Genomic DNA, 26,306 nt, shown 5'->3' on the forward strand with positions numbered 1-26,306 from the left:
CCTCAGGAGTGCGGCTTAAACCTGGGCTAGGTGCTTGAGCTGAGAGGAGTAGTGTAGTCTGCACAAGTCTGCCAAGAAAAGGGCTATATGTCCAAGGTAGTCAGGCCTTTGTAATAAACAGGACGGCTTCTTTGGGGAAGGTGTGATTCCTTAATCCTTCCAGTGCAGGCTCAGCTTCCAAAAATTCAAAGCACCAAGTTCAGAAGCAAAATCGAGAAAGGAGATTTTTCTACCAACCCTTTTCTATAATCTTCATTGTAATAGCTGTTTCATTCTTCCCCAGTTTTTTTAACCTGTAACCAAAATAGGTTATACCCACCTTTTAAAAAGACTTTGGAATTGGTAGCAGAGGAATAAAGTAATGTCAAAACATTGCTGTCATTTGTATTTACCCACAGGTATACTACTACATCTGGAGAAGCAGACATGTTTTGTCACTAATTACAGCTTCCTAGACATTCTTTGAAATAGTTTTGTTCCCTGATCAGCACACAAAAAAACCCCAACCCAAAACAACAACAGCAGCAACCGCAAAAACATGTTCACATTGCAAGTACCGCAGGGTATGAAAGTCAAAATAGTGGTACAAAACTGAGTCCTACAAATTGAAAGGTAATGAAATAGCAATTGAGGTGGTTGTGCCTCCAAGCTAGAGCATCTTTGTTGGTATAGAGGTAGTTCTGCTGCTGTTGAACCGGACTTTTTTCTAAATCCCTTTAACGGCTTTTGAAAAATGCCGTTTGTTATGGACTCATTCAGGTTGGTTCTTCATCTCATTTTCTAAATGTGCTTGTTAATAATACCCATCAGTAAAACCTTTGCTTGACTTTCAGGGTGTATTTGACATATGGTTACTTTTTTTGTTGCTGTTAATTTTGTTAGTCTATTACATTTTGGCATCCAAACTGAAATGCGTATGTCTTTGTGTTACGTTTATAACAGCTCCCAGAAAAACTTCAGGGATTTTTTTATATGGCACAGTCAACAACATAGGATACAGTTGTTCTTTTTTTTTTTTTTAGATTTTTTTTTTCATTGAGCATAAACTGATTCTAAATCAAGAACAGTATGTATTAAATGTACGTGGTGCCCATTTGCTTCAAAATTAGATTTTTTTTCTCCGACATTAGTTGGTTGCTGATAGCCGTGGCAGGGTTGACCAGATGTTAGAAAGCCAGCTGGCGTTACAAACCATGGAGCACTAACAGAGTACATGGGGAGTTGGGCCTGCTGTGTGGAATCACGGGGTATCAGTGGGTGTTAAGTGTAAGGATTTGATGAAGATGGAAACGCCATCTGAATATATGCGTGTGGTTTGAAGATGGTGTTTGTGATTACAACTTCGAAGTTCTTTATATAGTTCGAGAAATAATATAGTTCTTTCTATCAGAAAACTGGGAAAACGTATAGCCTGCTGGATTCTAAGACTTTTTGTTAGGAGTATGCAAGGTTACTTTTTATTTAAAGTAATTTGTATCCAAATTATTGTGTAAATGAGCAATAAAAGCTTTGATACCCATTTTTCCTGTTGAACTAACAGTTACCTGTCGAGCTGCTAGTATTTTAGCTGGGGAACATCTGAAGCGGGAATAGAGCCTCGTTTCAAATGAGATTCTGTTGTACAGTCAACGGAATTCTTTTTGAGCCATGGCAGTTTTTGAGAGATACCTATCAAGGTATTGCTCTATTTGGTATCTTCTAATAGCTTAGCAAAGTTGGATGGCTCAAAAATGCCTCTGGAGTAATGTTGCAAAACAGAAGATTAATACAGGGAGTCTGATTTATTGCGGGGGTCTATCTGGAGCTTGATTATGGTGCCCGCAATGGTGCAGCTGTGTAATAGATCTCTACCGGATTCAAACTGACCTGGTGGTGCAGCGTCATTCCCTTCTGACTGCTGTGAGAGATTAATCACAGGAGAGAGACCTGTGAGTTTAAATCTGACATCTTCCCGATGTCAGGTATTTTAGGTATTTTACCTGATATTTTAGGTGATAATTGTTCAAAGTTGTGAACCGATAATAATGAGTTACCATGTGATGTGTTCCCTCAATCCTGTCTCAGCTATGTGGTGTCTAGATGCGCATGATATGCATGTTTCTTCATTTTATAGTGATGTGACTCCTAACAGTTTTTACTTTCCAGAAATACATCGAGGAGCTTTGCTGCCAGGCCTGGGGAATGTTCTGAAACTGTAAATGCAGAAATTAAAAGTCTGTATCGGAGACCTCCCATAAAACCAAAACCTAATATGTGCATTGAGAGGTATGTCTTCAATGTTAGAGTATAAGAGCCCTCGCAGAGTATAAGCAATTTTTTCACTGTGTACAGTTATTAAGTTCATGCATTGGACATTTCCATGTCAGATGTTCGGAGCTGAAAAGGAAATTTGCTTTCCTGACCTACTTTGGGATCCTGAGTTGACCTCAGGACCCAAGTCATATGAAGCCTTCAGCAACTCCTCTGCAAGTCATGGGATGTGATGATCCTTAAAATAAAAATTCGTATTGTATTATGTACAGAAAAGCCAGTTTGGAATTAAACTCCTGATGTTTCTCTTGATGCTTCTTGGTTTTTATAGGTAGTCTTAGAATGGTGGAGCGAGATAAGGGGGAGGAAAGAGGCTGCTGCAAACATGCTGCAGAGGGAATGTTTCTCTCCCTATTTGACATTGAAAGGGCACTTTTTAAAATAGTTGTGAGTTGTTTTCTTTTTGAAGATCTTTTACATTTCTACAAAAAGCACCTAAGAGTATTTTATAGGGAAGATTAATTCCTTTGTTTTACACATTTGTAGCTTTCTGTGTTAGTCATTTTTCTGTTTCCCATTGTATAGCCAGTTCCATCCCTTATGTTGTTAGGTTTGTGTGAAAGATGAGAAAAAAGTTTCCTTCAAAGGAAAAATAATGTGGGTGTGAAAACTACTGCTGAGAATTCGAGATCAAGTATATTATTTTATCCAATTTGTAGCTTTTAAAGGGATCATTGCTAAATTTTCTGTGGAATAAATGCAGTAACTGCTTTGGGCTTACACTGTTTGAATCCTTTCACGTAAATAACTACACAAGTTTTGGCATGCTTGCCTCTCCGTTAGTGCAACTAAATTTCTGAGTTTTAATACAAACCCTGGAGTATTGACATTATTATCATTCTGTGCTTGAAATCTATATAGTTCGGGAATAAAGTATTATAAATCAGCAAATGTTTTAAATGATGCAGTTGGAAAAAAGAGGCATGGCTGAGGCATTGACTTTCACAGCGGTTTGTATTTTCAGTGGTGATTTTGATTTGATCATTTTACCATGCTCTAAAAAAGTTAGAGTATAAAATACTTTTATTCTTTTTTAAACTCTGTGCTGTTACCAGGTACTACTGGAAGGGTTTGTCAGTTAATACAAAAAAAATATGGTGTCTTATCTGAAGGCTCTGTTGCACTTCTACTTCGGCTGCAAAGAAACATCACAAGTGGGATTTTGCGGCTGGCACCTGCAGTTCATCAGGCAGCCTGGGAGACACACAGAAGCATTAATGTTTTTAAGGTGTCACACAACTCTTACTTTGAAGTTCACATCTTTCTGTTGACGTAAATTAAAGCTGTGTGAGACCTCTGAGCACACGTGGCTTGAAGATTTTGATGAGGTGTAGCATGATCCCACTGTTTGACTGGGACATTTCTGTGCTGATGCATCCTGAGAGCTGACAGCACAGTCAGGAGGTGAGTGAGTATCCGCAGTTCTGGGAAATGCTGATGGACTGCGTGGTGAAATCATGGTACAAGCAGCGAGAGGCTGGAGTTGAGTGAGGTACTTTGTTGTCAGGCTGGGTTGAAGTTTAATGAAAATGCAGACCTATACCTTTTCAGGTAATGTCCTGTGCCACTTGAATAGGTTGTGATGAATTGTTTCAAGCACATGTTTTAGATCAGAGAGACAAATTAGAACCCAAACGTTGTGAATTAACTCTTGAGGTTGAGATTTCATCTTGGGACTCAAACTGGTAGTTTTTATCTCTTTTTCTTTTTGCTCAGTTTCGGGGTTAAAATTCTTTGCCATTGTCATTTCTGGAATTTGCAGGCGAGTCTAATAGCATTTCTCATTTTCCAGCATGCCATCAGAAATGCTGATGAAGATATTTTCCTATCTGGATGCTGTATCCCTGCTGTGTGTCGCTTGCGTGAACAAGCGCTTCTATCATCTGGCCAATGACAAGTAAGGAAAGCGTGTTAGTCTTTCTTGCACAGCAGCTGAGTTTACCTGAGTTACGAGTCTTTCTAATTTAGTTTCGCCGATGCCAGAGCACTGGTGCATGTACCTACTGGCAATTACTCTGCTGAAAATGTACTGCGTAGCTCACAGTACAGTGTGTTGCATGGAATTCTAGCTGTGCAAGCCCTATTAGCTTTAATGGGAGTTATGAGGCGAAAACTAAATACAGTGCTTTGAAATGTTGCTATTAGCATTTATGTTGTTATAAAATTTGCATATATTTCTGTTTGTATTCATGTGCACCTGTGCTGGGTCATTGATTCAGGCAGCCCTTAGTGGTGTGTAGCCAGTAGCTTTGTAGAATTACAGCTTTCATAACTTCTGAAGTCCAACTTCTTCAGCTCTTTATCATTTTTTTTTTCCAGAGGATTTGACTTAGTCAAGTGATGGATTAGTGGGTTTTATCTGTTGCCCTCTCTGTCAGATTTTGGTGACTTCTAAATGAAAACAAAAAGGGCAAAAGTAAATATTGACAACCTTCTTCTAGGTGATTGTTTGTACAGAGCTTAAAAAGAGCCAGTATCACCATTGCTTTGTGAAACGATCAAGAAGACAGAGCTTGGTTTGTGTGAAGTAACTAGCATTCCTGGGTATCGTTTTTTCCCAGGATTCTGCTGCATTCGTGTTGGTTAAATGAGAAAATCTCTTCCTAAATAGTAAGTTACTGCAACTGTATCTCACTTATTTGCTAAAATTTTAACAGTGAGTCAGTTAACGTTGTCACCTTTAGAACTGATGAATTTCAAGGGAAGGCCATAAACCAGATTTTTTTTTTTTGAGGCTGTCAGCACATGCATATAGGTAAAAATTGTATAGTTGATGCAAATTATATATCTTAATATGCTTTTTCAACTTCAGGGTAGTAAGGTAAGGTAAAATCTTTGTGGCTGTTCAAGGGGAACTGATTAATCTGTTTCCGTCTCAGCAATGTCCGTTTCCATTTTTTAATCTCAACAGAGATTATTATATGGGAAAAAACGTGATTCAAGAAGAAGATGCTTTCCCTTATCTAGGAGACTGACTGGTTCTGTAAGATCAGGTCTCTTCTTCCTGTTGGATTTCTGTGGATCTTTTTGACTCCCTGAATCTTTTGGTGCGTTAACAGAAGTTTTAACTGAAGTCCCTGCACATCTCTGTGACAAATCTGGTCTTGTTTGTAGACAGAGTGTCTTTCTGAGGATAGTTCTGCTGTCCTGGATGTACTTACAGTCAGGCAGGTTCAATGGCTCTTGATGCAACAGGACTGTTGGTCTTTCAGCATGGTGCATCTGTGATGTCTAATGCTGTGCTTTGTCTTTGGGCTCTTCAAATAATGTCTGCACTTTAATTAAGACTTGGTACTAATGTCTACAGTGTAACAGGGAAATATTTCTGTCCCCCCTCTTCCTGCACTCGCCCCCCTCCCAGCATGTAGTAGTGTTGCAGTCTTCCTATCATGCAGTGTGGAAAGCTCACATAGGTGGTCTGTCTGAAAGCCTGAGGGTTTTGATCACCAGCAGAAGGCACGTGTACAACAGGAACCAAGGAGCCAGAGCACAAAAGAAGGTCTTTTAGCCTTGCCCAGACCTTTTTGCCCTTGTGGTCAAGTGAAGGCTGACAGTGGTGCGTGTCTGGTTCTGGCACTTGAGTTAGCAGGAAGAGATTGGGTTGGCTTGTTGTAGGAGTGTCCAGTAAGAGATCTTGAGAGGAATATTGTTGACCTTAACACCGTGAGGCAAAAGTGGCATGTATTCTGCTGTCAGAGGCAAATTCCTGCTTCCCTGCTGGATGCCTTTTTGATTTGTGTACTCTGCATTCTTCAGAAGTTGAGGATAGAAGGGGCAGTGATACCTCCCTGAACACTTGTGATTCCAAGTCGCCCTCTTCTTTTCCTCTCCCTCCCTTCCCTGACTGGATTTTTGAGCTTTTTGAACTGATTTCTCTTCTGCTTGCACAATTCTGTTATGGGAAAGGAAGAAGCAATGTATAACTAGTGAGGAGAAGGGTGGCAGGAATTGATGGATCGCAAATCTGATTTCATTCAACTTACATTGCCAGAGAACTGGACCTTCAAAATGCAGGAAATACCTACTACTAACTCCTGTCTTTTCAGCATCATGAAGCCAGATGACGAATATCCCATTAAAGAGAGGATGTCTGTCTTGGGATGTGCTTTCTAGTTAACAGCAAAGGCTTATAGGGTGATACCTTACTGGACTTTTTAGGCTGAATAAGACCAAATGGTTGATACACAGCTTAGCTTCCCCTGATGACAATGGTCAAGGACATCTCTGCTCTGTTTTCATCATCCAGCAATTCTTGGTTTCTTTGGAGTTTAGATGAGAAATTGTTTCCTTTATCAGAACTATTTAATATTATCTGATAATTGGGTTGTCTCATCTTTTCTGGTCTTAGAAGTGAAATATCTTCAATCTTTGTTTTATTATGAGATTGTTGTCCATACTGATTCCTCCTTCCTCTGCCCCCTCCTGTGGATTCTGGGAAAGGTAGCAGCTTGTGTTGAATGTGAACCCTCCTTTACCAGTCATAGAAGCTTATGGGTCTGCGTGTTTTTAAACAGCTTTGACCCCCAAAATGGCAGCAGCAGGCTGAGAGGTCTCTGCAAAATTCCTTGAGTACTTCTGCATCAGTAACAAAGAGTCTGGTTGTGGGCATGTGGGGGCTTATTCTCAGTAGCTGATGAAATGAGAATGGTTTTCCTGGACAGGAGGTAGTGGGATGGATGCATTTAGTCCTTGAATGCTTTAATGCTGTAAGGAGGGAGAAGAAATGCATTACAAAGCACATTAGCGTAAGCTTGCCTGGGGATAAGTGAGGACTGGTAAAGGTAATCTTGCTGATAAATTGCAGAGGATTTCTCTTGAGAATTTGATTTCTTTTGTTATTAGTTTCCTTTAGCACGGTTTTGTTGACTGTGTGACTTCAGAAATAGAAATCTAATTTGAAAACGTTAATTGAGCATTATTGTTTGGATTCTTTTAATGTCTTGTACTCAATATCTCTGTGTTGTCCTAGAGATCGTTGTGGGTTAGGAGAGAAATGTGACCCCACATTTTTTTTAACAGTAAAGAGATGAATCCGTCGTTCCTGTTGGATGTTTCTTTGATCTTTGTATCCAGAACTCTTCAAAAGAGTGCAGAAGGGGTTGGCATGACAATGATACCTCTGTCAAACATCAGTGATTCTAACTGCCCTCCTCCACCCTCTTTTGTCTGGGTCTGTGTGAGAGATGTGAGGGGTCCAGATTGCTTTTGTTGAGTAAGAGGTATTAAAATACTTGTTTCCCAAGTTAATTTTGTACGATGAGGATGCATCATTATTTTGGGATGGAATTTTCGAAAGCAGCTGCTTAAGCTTAATCAGTTTTCATTCAAGTCACAGTATGTCTGTGTTGTCTCTGAGCTTCATCCTGGACTCTACATTTTCAGGAAGACAGACAAGACTTACCTTTTGTTTTTTTCCTGTTGATAGCTTTCTTTCAAATCCGTACTTTTACTTTTTTTTTTTAAATCTTCTTCAAGGAGTGTAAGGGAGAGTCTATGAAGGAAGTAGCAGCGTAAGTTTAGGGAAAGTTTTTGAAAAACACATGATCTGGTGTGCTATTGAGAAGAACGAAAGAGTGGGAAGTTCCCAAGATAAAATGATCCTACTTTCTACAGCACGAGCCAAACATTTTCTTTGTATGTAATTATGATAGTTATCAACCTTGCTGGCATATTGTAAGAATTAATTGGGTAACTTACCCCTCCATTTTTTTTTTTCCTTTGGTAGAACAGAAAGTCACAAGTGGATCTTACTTGGTATGTATACTTTAGAAGAAGATAGAAGAAGAAATGTGTTCAGAGAGTCTGTGTCCTTTGAGATAGCCTCATAAGCTCATGAGACATGCTGACATCTAGCATCTTTCGTTTCCTGAGCTTTCAGGTTTGCACCAGGGGAGCTGACCTGATATGAGCTGTTTGAAGATCATCATAGGCAAAACTGCACAAACTGTGCCTTTGCATTTTCTTGACTAGTACCTACGAGGCTACACATTCTGGTCCTCCATAAATTCAGATTTAGATTAAGCCCAGTTTGCTGATAAACTAGGACTTCATTTTTTTCTGACAACATTATGCTTAGTGGTACCTGAGAGCTGCGTATAAGATGTACTTGTATTGCTGAATTGATTTGATGGTTTGTCCTTATAATTAAGTAACTCTTGAGATTTATGTTATTTTCCTTTGTATTATGTTTTATCAGTGGAATCTGGCTGAAAATCTATTCCGGTTGTTTTCCACCAAAACGGACAATCTGGAAAATGAAGTCTGTGCAGACAGAAACTGTTCCCTTGAGCTGTGCTCCTATACAGGATAGAAAGCCTGGATACTGGAAGAAAGAATACATCTTGAAACAAATAGCTGCTGTCACAACTAGAGTAATGCAACTTGTTAAACCTGTAGACCCGTATACAGGTCTTCCAAGTAGAATCAAAAAAGCTATAAAGTAAGCAATGCCTTGTCACAGAAGGCATTTACTCAAGAATAATGTACACAATATTAATGCATTTGTAAAGCTGGGGGGAATGGGAAATAGAGCTGAAAATTGCACATCATGAGGTGAAAATATAACTACAGCCGACTAATGACCTAAGTAACAGTTAAAACAAATTTAAAAGCACTGTTAGAAGCATAGTTTAAGCATCGTCATTTTGAGAATCTTTTAAAATATTAATATTTTTTTCTAAACACCCCCATTCCCTCTCTATTCCTGAATATCAGAGCCTCTGGCTTGAGTTGGATGATTGTTCTAAAGGACAGAAATGGAAAAGAACATGTAATGGAGCAGGCAGACCTGTCATTTAAGGACACATCTGTTACTATATTTTGGTATAGTGCAAGTTGGCCATGCTTAGACATCCTGTCAACCCTAAAATTATTTGGAGTGACTCCATTGCTTCTTGACCAAAGCAAAGCTCCTAGCAGGAATGGGTGAGTTTTTACAGAGGATTTTGTCATTGTTGTTGTTGTTGTTGTTGTTACTGGTTGATAAAGTGTCTATAGGAGCTATCTAAACTTTTTTTGACTTAACAAATTAATTCTTTGCTAGAAGACCTCTCTAATCTTCCAAAGCCTATGTCCTCTGCTCATCCACTGGTACAGATTTTTAGCAAAAAATAGATATGATTCACTACTCTGAGACATTAATTCATAGGTTAATGCAGCTACTGCCAATACAGGCTACTGCCATACGAAATAGTAGACAGGTCTTGCCTTGGAAAGCTAAATTTGAAGCAGAGATACAAATGAGAATGAAACAAACATGTAAATCCAGGAGAATTTAACATGGGACATGTAGATTAGACTGGTTTGTCAGCATTTGTATGGCTACAGTCATGTAATCTATGTTATGAACATTTTATTTTTTCTATCTGACAGGTGTGTATGTGAATTTAGGGAACTTAGTGATTGGTTGTGTATGTGTGTAGATAGGAATAGGTGCATATGAAGAAAAATAGTCCACAGCACAATGCGGGATAGGTGTTAGAAATGCTCAGTATAGAAAAGGAAGGATTTGGCTGTTATTTTTATAACTTAAGTGTGTATGAGATTTTTCTGGTGTTATTTCATGAGAAAAGATGACTAATTTTAAAGTGTATATTTGAAGTATGTATCTGTTTGGTTGCTGGAAAGGAATTTTCCACGTCTGTGTCGTATGTGGGGTTTTAGTATATGCGGTATCAGATACATGCTTCTTACACAGTAGATTTCAGAAGAAAAGCAACCAAACCAACCACCCAACAAACCAAAATAAATAAAAAAACCCACAACATATCCCTAGCAGTAGATCTGTGAAAAGAGTTTTGTTGATCACCTGCAAAAAAAAAAAAAAGAAAAACAAAAGAAAAACACAAAGCCAGGGTTCCTCAGGAAGAAGCAAAGTACTTGCGTAAGAAGGTGAGAAAGGTAGCAGTCTACCAGTCAAGTTATCTGAAGAATGCACTTGTTTCTACCAAGATGATGATTCATACGTAGAAAGTAGTAAAAGAAAACTTTCAGTCAATTGTTTTATTTCCATAATCATGAGTTGTTAGAGATTGTGAGTATGCATGAAGATGATGATTTCCCAAATATTATTAGAATGGTATTCAGAATGTTAAGACAAAGGAACTCGTGCAAAGATTTTGGGAAAGTATTTGCCACCAGCCTGATTGACTTCAAGACAGAAAGGGTTAGTGTCCTTTCCCTGCTGCAAGTCCTACAGTTCCAGCCAATGTAAGGAAGTTCCTGTCTGTTTCTGCCTTCCTAGCAGTATGCAATTGTACAGGATGTACATGGTAATGCTGTGATACTATTGGGAAATCTGGGAACCGTTTTGAATACATTAGGAGCTTAAGTCTGTGAAGAGTTGTAAAAAGAGTTTTTCCCCGTTCTGAGTAGGTGACACAGACTCTGCTTTCTTTCTTTTTATGCCTCATTAGGCAATAAGAATGCCTGCAAAGTATGAACTTCAATAAAATGCTGTTAAGGAGCAAAATTGCTTTAATTACAATGAAAAATCTATAAATAATTTTCTCAAAGGAAAATTTCCTCTATTAGAAGCTTATGATTTATTATATAGCAGTTTGATCTTTCCTTGGAATTTTGCTTCTGTGGAGGGACTTAAATTTGCCTTCTAAGTAGCTTGCTTCATACTTTGAAATATTTCATGACTCCATCTGGTACCAGCATACTATTATAACCAAACGATAAAAAATTCTGTGGATATATTGAAAAAATAGGCAAGCATATCTGTTTATCCACTCTTTTTTATATATATGTTTAAAGTAGTATATTAAGCAATCCTATGGTGGCATTATTTCTCTTCCTCTTAGCTGTTGAGATCCTGCCAGTATGTTGTGTTTGTTTAGAAGTAGTTTATTGCTGTGCATGCTGAATGCTTTGAAAATACGTTTCCTCAAGTGCTGTTAGTCAGAACTTCAGAATTAAAAATGAAATTTGACTCAACTTTTACATAAATAAAGAGCCATAATCTTGTTGCTATATGCTGTACGTTCTTTTCAAAGACCCCGTCGACGCTCCCTAATTGCTGAATATGATCTTTCTAACCTGACTGAAAGTAATGTCGCACTTGGGGCCAATAAGCTTGTCCAGCTCTTCAGTCTGAATCCTGGACTCTTAGTAGGACTTTGGAAGGTAGAGTAACATTTTTATTTCTGTACTTTATTGTGACTTGATATTTTTTTTGTTCCTCCCCCCCCCCCTTTTTTTTTTTTGATCTTTCTTTTCTCTTTGGATTTAAAAGATCTTGTCTAAATTAAAAGCAGGAAAATACAGGTAGGGGCAGCAAATTGATGATTTTTTTGTATTTTAAAGAGCTGTCACAGGCATATCCATACTTTCCAAACAAAAAATCTTCTAAGTGAAAGAACAGTTATGTATCAGTATATTAGATACTATAATGATTTTATTTCTGTGATGAGTTGTATTTATTTTGCAGTCTTCACATGTCAAAGTTTGATATCCCAAGGACGTTCTGAATAGAACAGTTTGAGGAGGGTGGTGCTTCTTACCCCCCGTTGTCATTGCTTGCCTTGTCCCTTTTACTCAAAGCGATAAATTCCCACAAAGCAACGTGGAAGCTAGTTGCTTCCTTCAGTCTATCTCACCAGGTAATCGTATCCTGTGCCTGCAGAAGGAATGCTGTAAATAGTGCCCTTGTGGGGACATGCGGTTCTTGGTAGTAAGTGCCTAACTGAAGTGTCTGTGTTCAGGGGTCAGTCTGTAAGCTGTATGTAGAGATGGGCATCTTTAGAGAGCAGTGTAGAACATCTAGAGCAGAATCCAGCTCTGAAGGAATCTGCATCTGTGCACTGGATACACTGGGCCCTAAGTGTCTGGAGTCGTGTGCGGTTAGGCTCTGTGGAAGTTTGTCTCAAACTTTCTGCTCTTGGGTTGAATTCTGGGGTGGCAGCCCTTCCTTGCTGCCCAAGCCATGGCAATGAGGTAGGTTTAATGATGTTATTTGCCACTGGCAAGGAACTTGTCTCAGGGAGCCTGTGAAAGTTGCTCCAAACTGTTCTTATTTTCAACTGGAAACCCTTGCTACCTCAAATGTACACAGTTACCAGAGGGATTGTTTAAAACCACAGAAGGAATATATGTTTCACCCTTACTTAAAGGTGTCCATTTCCTAGAAATCTTGGGGCTGGCTGACCTGTGCAAGCCTATTGTTGACTGTCTCAATCTCTGAAGGGCTCCAATAACTGAACAACCATTTCCTTTGGATATTCAGATGTTATTTAGTAGACTGGCGTCCCTGTGTTGCTGTCCCTATTGCTTTGTTAGTGTGTTACCTCTTCCGGTGCTTGGAAAAAGAACTCTTCCAGCACCTGGAAATAGTTCAGACAAAAGTTCCACTAAATTGTTAACCACCGAGTGTTTCACTCTAGTATATTTTTCCTGCTTAATTTTCTTCACAGCTGTTCTTACTCTCCATGTGGGCAGAGTAACATTAGGCAGTTAACTGTAGATGGGTGTAATAATCATAAATGCCAGACGTCTTGGTTTTTACACATAGCTTAGCAGTATAACAGAAATGGTTGATGCTGGCAGTTTTGACAACCAAGGACAGGTTATGTGGGCTTTCTGTTATTTGGATGGAGAAAGGCTGAGAGACGCTGTGACTGATAAACCTATTTCATATCTTTTATAGCATTAATTTTGCATTACAAAAGTATGGGAGTAGCTAAAAAAAAATTTGTGTGTGGGTATCACAGAGAGATGGAAACAATAGTTGCCTGCTTTTCAGGAGTCTAATAGACTGGCAACAGTGAACACTTTTACCATTGGTCTGTGGATTTAAAAATGTAGCACTTAAAAATGTATTTTTTCTTAAAAAAAAAAAAAGAGCTGAAATCATAGCACTCTGTGATCTTGAAGTAAATAGATACCTTTGGCTCTGTTTAGTTCTCACAATGAGCTTTCAAGTTTTCTTTGAACCATTTAGGCCTATGGAAGGCACGTCTCACCCTTTTCCCAGGAGTACATAATCTGGTGAAGACATCTACGGTTTTGCTTTGAAATTCAGTATTTCTATTAAATAACTCTGTATTCCTCACTGTTAGCCCTCTTTACAAATAGTTCCTTACGTTTGCTGCTCAGGTATTTAGCAGCTGGGAATAAGGTCTGTTTGCGTATTTTTAGTTATCCCTTTTGAGGTGATAAGTAGAACCTGGACAAGTAAGACTCATTGATTTTTGCTGATAACTTTTGCCACGGCGTTTCCCTGCTGTTCCCCAGAATGCAGAAATGCTGTGATTTTTTACCTACATTCTGTACTCCCATGAAAAGAGTTGCAGTTATAGGAGTATTTGCCCACGTGTTAAATCATCCTGTCATTATTACAATAACTAGCAGAGTAATAAGCAGCATTTATCTATGAATTTTAATGCTCAGAAAGACCTTGTGAAAAAGAGTATTTCTGAATGAAAATACATCTACTTTAATTAACTTTTCAGGGAAAAAATGAAATTGCTTTGGTTATGGCAAGTCTTCATTATCATCTACTTCTTGAGAGAAGCACTTTGGGTTCTGCTACTGTGTAAGTTTTTTTTCGTCCTCTGTGGGTAATAAAGATAACCTTTTGAGTAAAACTTTGGGTTTTAAAATGAGAATTGGTTGCTGATAAGAGCTTTGTATTTAGGCAGTAATTGACCATTCTTGTTCAATATTAACAAGTTAGGGTAACTGTATACAAAGATGTAGAAGTATTTTTATACTAAAATGTTGCCATTGTTATGCTATTAGGCATTGTTATGCTATTTGCTTTCCAGTGTATAATACCTGTTTACACACTATAAATGGTTTGAAAATATGAGTGTTTTTTTTTTTTTTTTAGCATAGAGAATGATTTGAGGGTTTTAATTACCGCTCATCCCACCCCCTCAACTTTCTGCTCAGTTGTATGTGCTAGTGGTAGTTTTATGCGCCTCCTGTAACTTAGTATGACTCTTTTCACACAGAAGGTAAGACTTAATGCAGTCTCAGTAACAAAAAGGATGAGTTTTGTTGCTCAGTTGCCTCTGGCCTTTGGGCTCTTCTGATCATTTGTGTGCAGTAGTTTATTAGGCTAGGTACAGACAAACTTATTGAATAACTGATGTTCTAGAGAAGCTTTTAGTTAGTTGGCTTTTAGATTTGTAGTTAAGATGATGCATTTTTTTATTTGTGTAAACAAGTCCATATTTTGGAGTTTTACAGATCTACCTTTTAAATTTGACTGTCATATTTACTGCCTTTGGCTAGACTGGAGAGCTTATTAGTAAACTATTAAAGAAGTATGATGAACTGGAGATGTTTGACTTTCAAAAGCATTAGCAAAGATGAAAATTTGTATTTTGTAATGTTTTTTTTCCCCCCTCCTATAACCTCTCATAAAATGATCCTCTCAGTGCAGGCTACATACTGTATCTCTTTCTGTTAAGTCATTCCCTGTTTCTTAATTCCATGTGGTTTTTTACTTAAAGTCAATATGTCCTTCCACCTAACAAACCTATACTGGATGATGTTGACCCAGAATATGGACTGCATGACTACGACCTACATCTCGATATGCACAGTGGAAGCTGTACTTACCTGTGTGGAACATTCAAGAGCCTCTTTTGCAGAAAAGGTAGAGCTGACAGAACAGTAATGTCTGTTTTTAAAATGATCCCTGCTGCTATGCTTCCCCTCTCAGATTCGGTTTCTCTCTTCTAAGGGAAGAAATTGAAATGGATTTTTAGAGTAAGCTATGTTTTTTTTTTGTTGTTGTTTTGTTATTTCTTTATATCTGCATGGTGTGTGGTGAGGTGTTGTAAGCTTGCTCTGTATGAAGTCTGTCCTGTATTACATTAACATAACGTCAGGCCTGAGCTATACCATCTGCAAATTGTCAGGATATTTTCGTTTGGTTCAGTGTTGAGGTAATAATGCAGCAGCACAGCTTTTCATGCGGGCAGCTGTTCGTACCTACTTATTTACTGTAAGGGAGAGTGAATTTGTCCCTACACATTCTGGGGACATGTTTTTGTAGAATTTTTCTCAAGTATACTTTAGGTACATTGACAGGTTGAATATTTAAATATGTCTGTAGGAGATTGCGTGGACTTTAAGATTTATAGCTTTTATTTAGTTCAAGTTTAAGGTTGACCTTTCTGACATTTTTCAGTTCCTCTTTGTTTTAATAAGACACCATTAGCCATCCTTATTGTTCATGTACAACCCAACTTAATACACTAGGGTTTCGCCAAAAATATGGATGATCTTTCTTTGACTTGACTTTAACACAGCCCTGCCTGCAGCTACGCTACAGCTGTCTTACTATCAGCAGAGTCCCAGGGTACAAGTGTTGCTCTAAGAATAAAAGTCCTCCTAGGGTAACTGTTACAATCCTGAATCAGCTTTATCAGCAGAGATCTCTTCTGCTGGCGTCTTACATTCACAGTAGAACTTCATGTGATGACAGAGGGCTTTCTGTTTATTTCTTCATCCTGTAGCTTATGCAGATACAGCTATGCCAACAAATTCTGCGAAGCTGGCTTGGTGGCAATTAATGCAAAGTCTTTATGTGTGCTCATAAGTAAATACCATAGCTTGTTAAAGCTGAGCTTTAATGATATAATATGCCTGCTGAACAACTTAGTGCCCCAATGACAACTACATGAATGGCAAAACTGTAGAAAACATAAATCTTACTCGTTTATTGCATAAGATTCAGTTTTTCAGTGAATTTTTTTTAAATAGCAGGTCCCATCAAATCTGGTCCTTTCCCTATCCCCAATAGTGAAAGTACTGATACAGAATACAGAAAATAATTACTTATTCAAGCTTAAATATTTTTCACAACGCTTAGATCTTAAAAAATGAAACACCGTAAATTAATTATTGCTTCCCACTATTCTTCTAACAACAGTACTTATGAGCCTTTTGTTTTCAGAAAATACTGTTTTTAAAGAGGACAGTAGAGGGCACTGCTACCAGGCTTGACTGCTTCACAGTGCTGTAACAAATAGAACTGTCATTTGGACCGTAGGCTGGTATGCAGCATTGTAGTCCTTTGAATTTGAAACATGCATGTTTTCAGATTCCCTGAAGCTCCAAGCTTGAAATACGAGAACACTTATGAGGATAAAACTTCAGTGAATTTCTAGCCATGTAGCAACAGAAATCTCTCCTGAGACGTTGTTATTACAGAAGTCCTCTTTATGCCCCCAGAAAAAGAATAATTTCTTCTGTAAACTGGCCAGGGGGTGTGGGTGGATTTTTTTTTTTTGTTTCTTTGTGTTTTTGAGGTGAATGTTACATTTTGTTCTATAAAATTGAAAATTTTAGGCTCCTAGCAGTACAGCTGCACAAGAGAGCAAGATGTGAGACACCTGCTTTGTTGGTATCATTTTTTTTTCCCCACTTAGGAATTATTTCTGTTAAAGATTAAGCTGATCTTTAGGCAAGTTTTTGTAGCAAATGTCTGGGACCTAAGGTTGTGATGCCATCTCACTTTGATAGTTAGAGAATCTGTTTTATGATCACTGTTTTTTTCTGGGCTGTTTTGATTTTGTGTCCTCTAACTCTGTGAAGCACTCACTGCATTCTGCTCTCAGAGGACATCAGCCAGCTGAAGCCACCGTTCTGCAGGCAACAAGCTCATCTGTTGTCTTTTTTCTTCCATATACTTGTACATTAATAACCATCTTCTTGTATTTGATGGTTTGCACTTTGTTTTTTAAGCTCCATTTAATGACACTCTTTGTCTCATTCCCTCGGATGACTCTGGAGTGTGGAGGTTTCTGACATAGTGAGAAGTCTTGCTATTTCTTAAAATTCTCTACCCAATCCGCATTTATTTTAAATTATGAATGTGATGTGCCAATGGCAGTTTTCACAGTCTAAGACAGATCGACTGTGAGTTATTATACTGAGGTTTTACTTATTTATTTGTTTACATTTTGAAGCTATAGACACTGCTAGGTTACCAGGGAAAGCCCATTTGTTATTCCACAGAGCTACTGATTTATTTGTGCAAGTTCAGTTTTATTTTTGTCTGCTTTTCGTTAGTGCCCATTACTGCTGTGTTCATTCTCGCTGCTCTGTTTTCAATTCTTTCTGCAAGATTCAGAGCATTAAATTAAAAAAGTTATATCACACTTCATTGAACCAAGTAGATGGACTGTGTATGACTTCAGAACTTTTTTTGTTCTTAATACTTGCACTGCAGTAGCTAGCTGTTTTGGCACCCTGTTTTGGCTGTTTTTTTAGCATTTTATGCTTCCTTCCATTTAAACTGAATTGCTAATATGGTCTTGTTGACAGATACTGTAGGGTGAATATGCTAAAAGCTTTCAAATTGAATGTATTAGAAAACTTTTCTTGTTTTCAGGAAGCTGTGACAAGCTTTTCATATGACTCATCCAGAAATCATGAATACTATCTAGGTTTTTAATAAACATTCTTGCAATATATTTACCTAGTGCTTCACCTGTTTAAGTATAGCTTTGTTGGTACTATATGGTACTTTAAGCTTCGGCTTCTCAGTGTTATTCCTGTTTGATGTCAGTTGTGCTGTACCCTCAAAACGTAATGGGGTGATTTTTGTGTGTTTAGAGCACTTGTAAGATTGGTTTGCAAAATATCCCATTACGTATTTGGAATGTTTTTGCTTGACCTTGAAGATTGATTTGGAAAGTTAAATGACCATTTCAGCATGGTAAGGCTTGTTGTTGCCATCAGAATTAGCATTAAGCACAGCCTTATCTGTGAAAATAACAATCAAATTATAACTTACAACAAGCTTGGTTAGCAAATCAACCTTGCTTGGCTTTTAGCAAAAATAAGTCCCTGTGAACTATTGGGTTATTATTTCTTCCCCTGAAGTTTGACTACATGTTGTATGTTCTCTATATTGGTATTCCCTTTATTTGGAAGTACCTGTTCCCTTTAAGCTGTGTTGACTGAAGTTGATTTGCTGTTGATTTGCTGCTCTACCTGTCTCACATAAACTCTGAACTGTAAATATTATAAGGGTACCAATGAAACAAATTACAGATCAGGTTGAAGGCAACCCTGTCCGATTTGCCTCCTCCATGTTTAATATAGCTTGATTTTGCCCTTTAATTTCATTTTCTTTCTTATCTGACTGGGATGACGAAGGGGACATGTAAGTAATTAGCACTTTGATTCTTGCTAACTTCTAGTAGTACGTTTTCTTTCTTATGGATATGAGGACTAGCTTTTATATTAAAAAAGAAAAAGTTACAAAGATGGGGTTAACTAACCCGTGTGTAATTAGCTGTCAGATTGCTGTTCCGCATTGCCTCTTTCCATTCTGGCTTGGAGTTGAGAAATATTGGCAACAGGCAATTTCCAACGTACATCGTAGCCAGGTGGTCCATCTAGCAATGCAGTAGTTCATGTTACTAATATTGTGCAATAACAGTGTTGTGCTTAGCTTCATTAATTTATTAGTAGTATGAGTTGTTTTTTTTTTCAATCTGTCCTTATTCCATTAAAACTTTCATTTTTTTTGAGTGAGAAGAATAGCTGCATCCATTCAAATCTGAATTACAGATAACTGAATAGCTCTTTGGAAAAAAATGCTTGTTGCCTGATGTCATTTAAAATCTCTTGTGTAAAAGCTCATCTTTAAGTTCAGGCTCTTAATGTTTTCTTTGTAAAGCTTGAATATTCATCTTGAATGAAATCTTGTCATTGGATTTGATTTACTGAAGTTTGGAACTGAACCATATGGGTAGGTATCACCCATACTTAACACCTCTTTTTTGCACATTGAGCTGGATCCTGGAAGTGAATTCTGCTTGTTCTTTCCTCCCCTTCTGCTGGTGAGGCCACACCTGGAGTGCTGTGGCCAGTTCTGCGCTCCTCAGTACAAGAGAGTCATGGAGCTACTAGAGAATGTCTGACCAAGATAATGGTGGGACTGGAGCATCTCCAGTATGGGGAAAGGCTGAGAGAGATGGGACTGTTCAGCCAGTGGGAGAAAAGGCTCCAGGGGAATGCTATCGATCTTTATAAATACCCGAAGGGGTGCAAAGAGGATGTGGCCAGGCTCTTTTCCATGGTGCCCTGTGATGGGCACAAACTGCGTTACAGGAGGCTCCATCTTAACATCAGAAAGCACTGCTTTACGGTGACTGAGCACTGGCACAGGTTGCCCAGAGAGGTTTTGGAGTCTCCCTACCTGCAGGCATTCAAAAGCTGGCTGGACAAGATTCTGGGCAACCTGCTGTAGGTGGCGCTGCTTGAGCAGGGGGGTCGTACAAGATGACTTCCAGAGGTCCCTTCTAACCTCAACAATTCCGTGATTTTCCTTCAACCACACCAAATATATTCTGGTCATAGTCAAGATGGTTCGACTGTATTCACACTCCTGTTCTAGACAGTGTCGGTACTGAGCTATCTGCTGCTTCTGTCCCTGTCATGTGCTGAGCTGCTTTCCCCACACAGTAAGTATTCTTTGGTCTCCCTACTTGAGTGATGTCTTTTCCAGCATTGATCTGTGGTCGGGCATCTCATGGGTGTTGCTTGGTCCCACAGTACCAATTCAGAGAAATTTCTGGCTTTTGTGGTAAACTATGGGCTCAGTCTTTTTCTCTCACTTTGCCTCTAGCAGTCTGCCTTCAGCAGCCACCAGGGAAAGGCTTTTTGCCTTTTTGATGTTGCTTCTGTCTTCAGCCTCTTGCTGCTACTAGGCTTTATCGATGGAGAACCATGGGCAAACAACTTCTCTCTTTTATGCTTTTTTGCTACTTGTATCTTAAACCAGTTCCTTCAGTTATCATCTGGAGACTGCTACTAGATCGTAACAAGCTGTTTTTTTTTTCTTTGTGAGAATGCCTTGTTTCCCTTCTACCTGCCTCATGCGAGTATTAGTTATTTTTTGGTTCTGTTCCCTGACCCCCCCCCCCCATTTTTTCCCCTTTCAAGTCCCTAGTGCCTTCCATCTTTATTTGAAGAGAGTTAGTATCTGTTGTTCAAATAAGTTTGTTGAAGGGAAGTTCTGCTAAGAAACTTGCTTCTGTCATGATGGGGTGCATTTTTTGTAATCAGAGATCTTGCTGTTTTGATATACCCCAAACTATAAGTAGACCTTTGGATTGCCTGTTTAATTTTCTTCCAATAGCAGGAGGAAAAAAAAAAAGAAAAAGTCAGTCTCTCTCTGGGAGGGGAGGAGGACATAGCAAAGAAATAGTTTACGTTTAATAATAATAATAATAAAGTGATTTTAATAATTCTGTGAAAGAAGAGAAAGGAAGCTTAAAAAAATCATTATTTAAAACCAGATTCAAATCAGGGTTTAGTGCTTGTCAGTTTAAATGACCCAATATGCTTTCCAGGAAGGACTGATTGTTGTCCTTGTTTCCTGTTTTGTAGGGTTATTTGAAGAACCAGACAGAGCAGAGAAATTAAAAAATAAAGGGGGGGGGAGGCAGGAGGAAGCAGGAGGAAGGTATTTCAGCATTTACTTCATGTTTTTATATGTTTGAGTTTAACTTTTTGGGGGCAGGTGGCGATGGAGGCACTGGTGGCATATGACTGAAGTATTAAATACGGAATGTAGTCCTTGCATCCGTGTGTAAGTCCTTTGGTGACCTTCAGATTTTTATACGCAAATCAAAATTATTTTAGCTGCTGCTTCTACTGTGGATCACAAAATCAAAGCCCTGAATTTGACTTAAGTTCTCCATAATGTACTGGATAGCTAGCTGTTGGTGTATGTCAGAGTTCCTCAACAGGTGAGCAGGTGGCAAGTAAGTTGCAGAGGGAGAATATTTTAAAGTGTATTTGACTGGTTTGATTGCAGATGTATAATATTATATATTGTTACTATTTTCAGGTGACATTGAAAATGGATATTTAAGGCTCACAAGTTGTAAGCTTAAAGGATAATACGAAGCATGTGCCTCTTATTGGGACAGTTGGCTTATCCTGGGAAACAGATGCCTTTAAAGGCAATGTAAAGGTCAGTCAGAAATACTTTTTGTTCTGGAAATGCTTCATCTCAAAATTAGAATGATGTTTATGCATCCTGAATATGCTGTTTTTTAAAATGTTTTTATTTGTGGAAGGTTATGTCTCCTAGAAAAAATAAAAGGAATTTAAGTATTGTAAAAATCATGTGAATGTTGAGAAAAATAGTTCAATTATTTCTGTTTCTGGAGGATCTGTTGCATGATATCCATTGTGCATGTGTGATGGTGACTGCAGTGCTTTTCGACTTGCTGAAAATGTTTTGTGTTTGACCAGCATTGCCTGGAGGCACTGGACAAAAATGTACTGCAGATGTGCCTTTTCTTTTTTCCTTGCATGCGATACATCGTGACCCCCAGGGAAATACTGTGCCGTTCTGTTGTTGTGTGTATGTGCAATGAAAGTTAGAAACTGTTGAAGAATATTAAAATGCCAGTGGACACAGGCAGAGATTGCAGCCCACATCCCACAGTCAGAACCTAGCTCTTGACTCATACAAATGGGGTTGCCTGGGTTAAAAGTTGGTATTATAGAGGAGTTTTTTTACTTGTTCTCCTTTATAAAATTCCTAAAAGAATGATTTTTAAGAAGATTAAGAGTAGTTCTGTAGATTTGCAATAGTGAAGGCACGTATTTTTAAATGTACTTCAGCTGCATGGGTATTTCACAAGTACCAAAACTACTAATAAAAGTAATATAAGCACTACTGAAAAAAAAATATAGATTTTGTTCAACTTTTGTTCAAGATTTTGTTCAACTTTTGTTCAAGATTTTGTTGATTCTGCATCTACTTGAAAAGAGCAAAACAATTAAGAAAGTTATCCTTCTTTCTAATCCTGCATTAGGGTGAAATGAAATACTGTCTGATAATATTTGCTCACAGGCATTAACATACTTGTTTTATAGTTTACAGCGTCAACCAGCTGTCTTGTGCAACAAGGAATATAAAATTTATCATTTAAAACTAGTAACCTACGTGTATCTGTAGGGAGCATCAACTGCTTGCTGTTGAGCTTGAATTAGTTTCCATTCAGTTTTCCCTCTCTAATTACTTGTACCATTTTTTTTCCTCACATTCCTTGTTGACAGCTAGTTCACTTGCATTTTTTCCATCTCAGTTTGTACCAGGCTGTTTCGTGGTAGGTGTTTGTTTCCAAAGAACAACAAATCCTTTCCCTGTGTATGTTAATAAGACTATTGTATGTTGGCAAGTAGAAGGAATTCAAGCTAACAAGAAAATGCTTTTAAAATAATTGTTTGACACTCTTTCTTAATGGCTATGAATGTTCAGTGAGAACCATAATGCGGAATAGATGCTTTCTTTCTAGGCTTCTGAAAAAGTTTCACTTGAACTTATTTTTATTTTTATATCCCATTAAGTTTATTTGACCTATACACATGCTTAAATTTAGTGGGATCTTGGCATATAATGTGCTTCATTTGCTGAAAAGTGTATGATGAGATATAGGAATTCTTGTTGCTCTGCGGGCAGATATCAGGAAATTAGGTGATTCTTACAGCTGCTAGGCAGGATTTTTTTTTTCTTCCACAGAAATAATCATAAGTATCATATAAAAGTCTGGGAAATTAACTGTCAGAGGAAACAGAGAGCTAAGCCTGCAGTCTAGTTTAGCTCTGTCCTGTGTGTTTGCAGCATAAGTTTCTACTGATATATTTGCTTTTAGGAAAAAAAATTAAATTCATATTCAATCTTGTTAAAACCCCTCATTTTATGGTGAGCGCTTGCTCATGTCAACACATACAGCTGTGGGTAGAATTCAATTTAGCTTTTGACATAAATCTCTAAAACTCTTAAAACATGTGAAGGCCAAATAAAATCAGTGACAGGAACAGATATGACACTATTTTGAATTTATTTGAATTTTCTCTGGTACTTCCAGGAAAAGAAGCTTTTTTTTCTGGCACTTCTGTGTATTTTATGGAAATTGAAGTACCAAGTGTTTGGATATATGTAGAGAAAAAAAGATTCACCAAATGCTTAAGGCCACCCTGCTTTACTGTTCACAATTGGCCTTTGAAATGCAAGATCTCAGACCAAAAAATAGTAGCTCTTAGAACCATAGAATTATAGAACCTTCTAAGTGGGAAAAGATCTTCAAGATAATGACGTCCAACCATCAACCTGACCTACCCAGTCCCATTGCTAAGGCTATCCCAGAAGACACTGTATCTTCTGAGCCTCTTGAAACCTTCAGTAACACTTTGTAAACATGGACCCACTGTGTAAGATACCCACCAAATTTTACACAGTGAGGAACAAGGACTCTGCCTAGCTGGCAGCGACTAGAACACAGTAACACCATCTCAGTAGGGCGATGGATCCTATACAGTACATATTCTTCCACAGAATTCACTTAAGACTACTTTGTTTCAAGTATATTTATAGGTCATATAAATTATTAAATGATCATCAGATTTGGTTTGAATTGTATATTTGCAGCATAGGCTATAATAAACTTAGGAAAACTTTATAGGTCACACTACTTTTTAAGGTTTTGCCATCTGCTTGGTATTGTTTGATTAAACTTCAGTAGTATGTATAAATAATTGTTAAAGCTACAGAAGCACAGCTATATAATACTGTGAAATACTAAGCATTCCACATTTCTTTCTTGGCATGGAATGTGTGATGTTGCTTTGTTATGCTTTGGAACAAATTATACTCCTAGGAGTAATACATATATATATATATATATAATGTAATTATATCGTCTGACTGTTTATTTCAGAACAGGTAGAATAGGTAATAACTGCTATAACAGTTGATATACAGCCTGTATGCTTTTAAGGCACATATGTTGAAAACTTCACTTTGTAAGTGGCCAAAGATTGCCACCTGATTTAGCCTTTGAAAGTGATGTAGTTGTGTAGTGTTGAGAATGTTTATTTGCAACACTTTTTAACAGAACTAATTATTTGGAGGAGAAGACAATGTATTAATAATACCTTTCTGGGAGCTGATGCTTGCAGCCATTCAGAGAAGTGGCATTTCATTTACAGCTGGCGTATAGGAGTAATTGTGGTTTTTTGGCTGCCTTAGGCTTGTCTCTTGAATGTTTTTGCAAACATTGCTGCATTCACAGAAGTTTAGTACCTTAGTTTAAACCTAAGTATTCTCATATTGAAAGGATACCATTATTTGAATGGGGAGGTAAGTAATTATTTGAACCACAGATTTTCAAGGCTTAAAAAATCTGCAAGAAAAAAATGTCTGATTTAGGCTGGCAGTGCAACTTTCTGTTTGGCAAGACAGTTTTTAATTGCCTGTAGATGCACTTTTGATTTCTGTAAGAAACATCTAAGTATCTGTTGACTTGCAATAGGCAGCAGAACACTATCAATTATATTTTTGTATTTTAGCTTCATACCAAAATTTGCCTGTCTGGTTGAACCTAGTGATTTCTCCCTAAACTCAGGGACAGAACTCACTGTGCCATGGCATAGGAAAGTAATCTCCTATGTTTGTGTTTGTAGGACTGTTATATGATGGATGTTACTCTCTTGGATGAAAACTCGAAAGCCCTTCTGGTGTTTCAGTGCCCCAGTCCTGCATGGAAACTGTCTTCCAAGGCATCCAGCCTTTATGACTACGTGGGTTGTGTCTATACCACAGACTATGCAGATTCAGAGGGTAAAGTCTGTGTTGAGTTGGTATGGCTGGAAGAAAACCAAAGAGTATTTCATAGTCAGTCTGGTGCTTTACGTAAGCACATGAAAAGGTTAATAACTGGTATGGAACAAACTACTGATGTAATTGGGTTGTTAATTTCCTTGCATTAAAAATATAATAATAATTTTTTCATGTTTAAGATTTGATGCAAATGACTAAATAGTGTTTCCTGCAAGTTTTGTATCTTTCAGTTTTCAGTAACAAGTGCAATGGCATTTTTTTTTAATTGGCATAGATGAGATTAAAGAGAGATGTGATATAATTATGTTGTCTTTTTTCTCTGTTGAAACATAACATGGTTAGTCTGTTCCTGGTACTGGGCATATCGAAATTATTTTTAGGAATAATTATTTTATTGGCACATTTTAATTGTGGTTAATAAAGTTTCTTCTTGTGAGAGCCATACTGTGAAGAAGCTTTTGTGAGAGCATTCACGTTTATGTCTGTGTGGTGGTTTCACACTGATGGCTACCTAAGCTCCGCCACAACCACTCTCTGACTCCCCTTCCTTATCAGAACAGGGTGAGAAAATATGATGAAAAAAAGCCTCATGGGCTGAGATAAGTCAGGAGATCACTCATAAGTTACCCTCATGGGAAAAGCAGACTCAGCGTTAGGGAGATTAATATAATTTATTCCCTATCACTAGCAGCCTAGAGCAGGGAGTAACTAAAAGCAAACTCAAACACCTTCCCCCAATCCACCCTCTTCCACTCCTCCCCCTGAGCGGTGTAGGGGAGGGGGGAATGGCAGCTGTGGTCAGTCCCTAACACTTGTCTCCGCAGATCCTTCATGGTCACACTCTGCCCTGCTCCACGTGGGGTCCCTCCCACGGGAACTGATCTTATATGGGCTCCCCACAGGCAGAGCTCTTCAAGACATTCTCTACTATGAGTCCTACCACGGGTCCATCCCCCAGAAGCAAACTGCTCCAGCACGGGTCCCCCACAAGCGGCAGCTCCCCCAGACCCCCTGCTCCCGTGTGGGCTCCTCTCCACAGGCTGCAGCTGTGGCCCGGGGCCTGCTTCTGCGGGGGCTCTCCATGGGCCGCAGCCTCCTCCAGGCCACATCCACCTGCTCCACCGGGGGCTCCTCCATGGGCTCCAGCGTGGAGATCTGCTCCATGTGGGACCCATGGGCTGCAGGGGGACAGCCTGCTCCACCAGGGGCCTCTCCACAGGCTGCAGGGGAACTTCTGCTGCATACCTGGAGCACCTCCTGCCCTCCTGCTGCACTGACCTTGGGGTCTGCAGGGCTGCTTCTCACTTCTCTCTCGGAGCTGCTATTGCACAGCGTTTTTTTTCCCTTTTCTTAAACATGCTCTCCCGGAGGCCCAAACAGTGTT

At 38.6% G+C, this 26,306-nt stretch overlaps 1 protein-coding gene across 1 annotated transcript; it reads left to right on the forward strand.

The window, feature by feature from the left end:
* The first annotated feature begins 684 nt into the window (after positions 1-684).
* Positions 685-25,040, forward strand: FBXO15 (F-box protein 15). Its single transcript, XM_035550476.1, is given in 13 exon segments — positions 685-759; positions 2,146-2,265; positions 4,103-4,207; positions 8,507-8,749; positions 9,025-9,234; positions 11,310-11,439; positions 13,764-13,846; positions 14,772-14,917; positions 21,137-21,168; positions 21,170-21,262; positions 24,766-24,957; positions 24,959-25,003; positions 25,005-25,040. Coding segments are annotated over 13 exon segments (1,461 nt in total). The 5' UTR covers positions 685-733.
* Positions 25,041-26,306: the final 1,266 nt, after the last annotated feature.

Source organism: Cygnus atratus, chromosome 2, assembly GCF_013377495.2.
Source record: "Cygnus atratus isolate AKBS03 ecotype Queensland, Australia chromosome 2, CAtr_DNAZoo_HiC_assembly, whole genome shotgun sequence".
Classification (NCBI taxonomy): domain Eukaryota; kingdom Metazoa; phylum Chordata; class Aves; order Anseriformes; family Anatidae; genus Cygnus; species Cygnus atratus.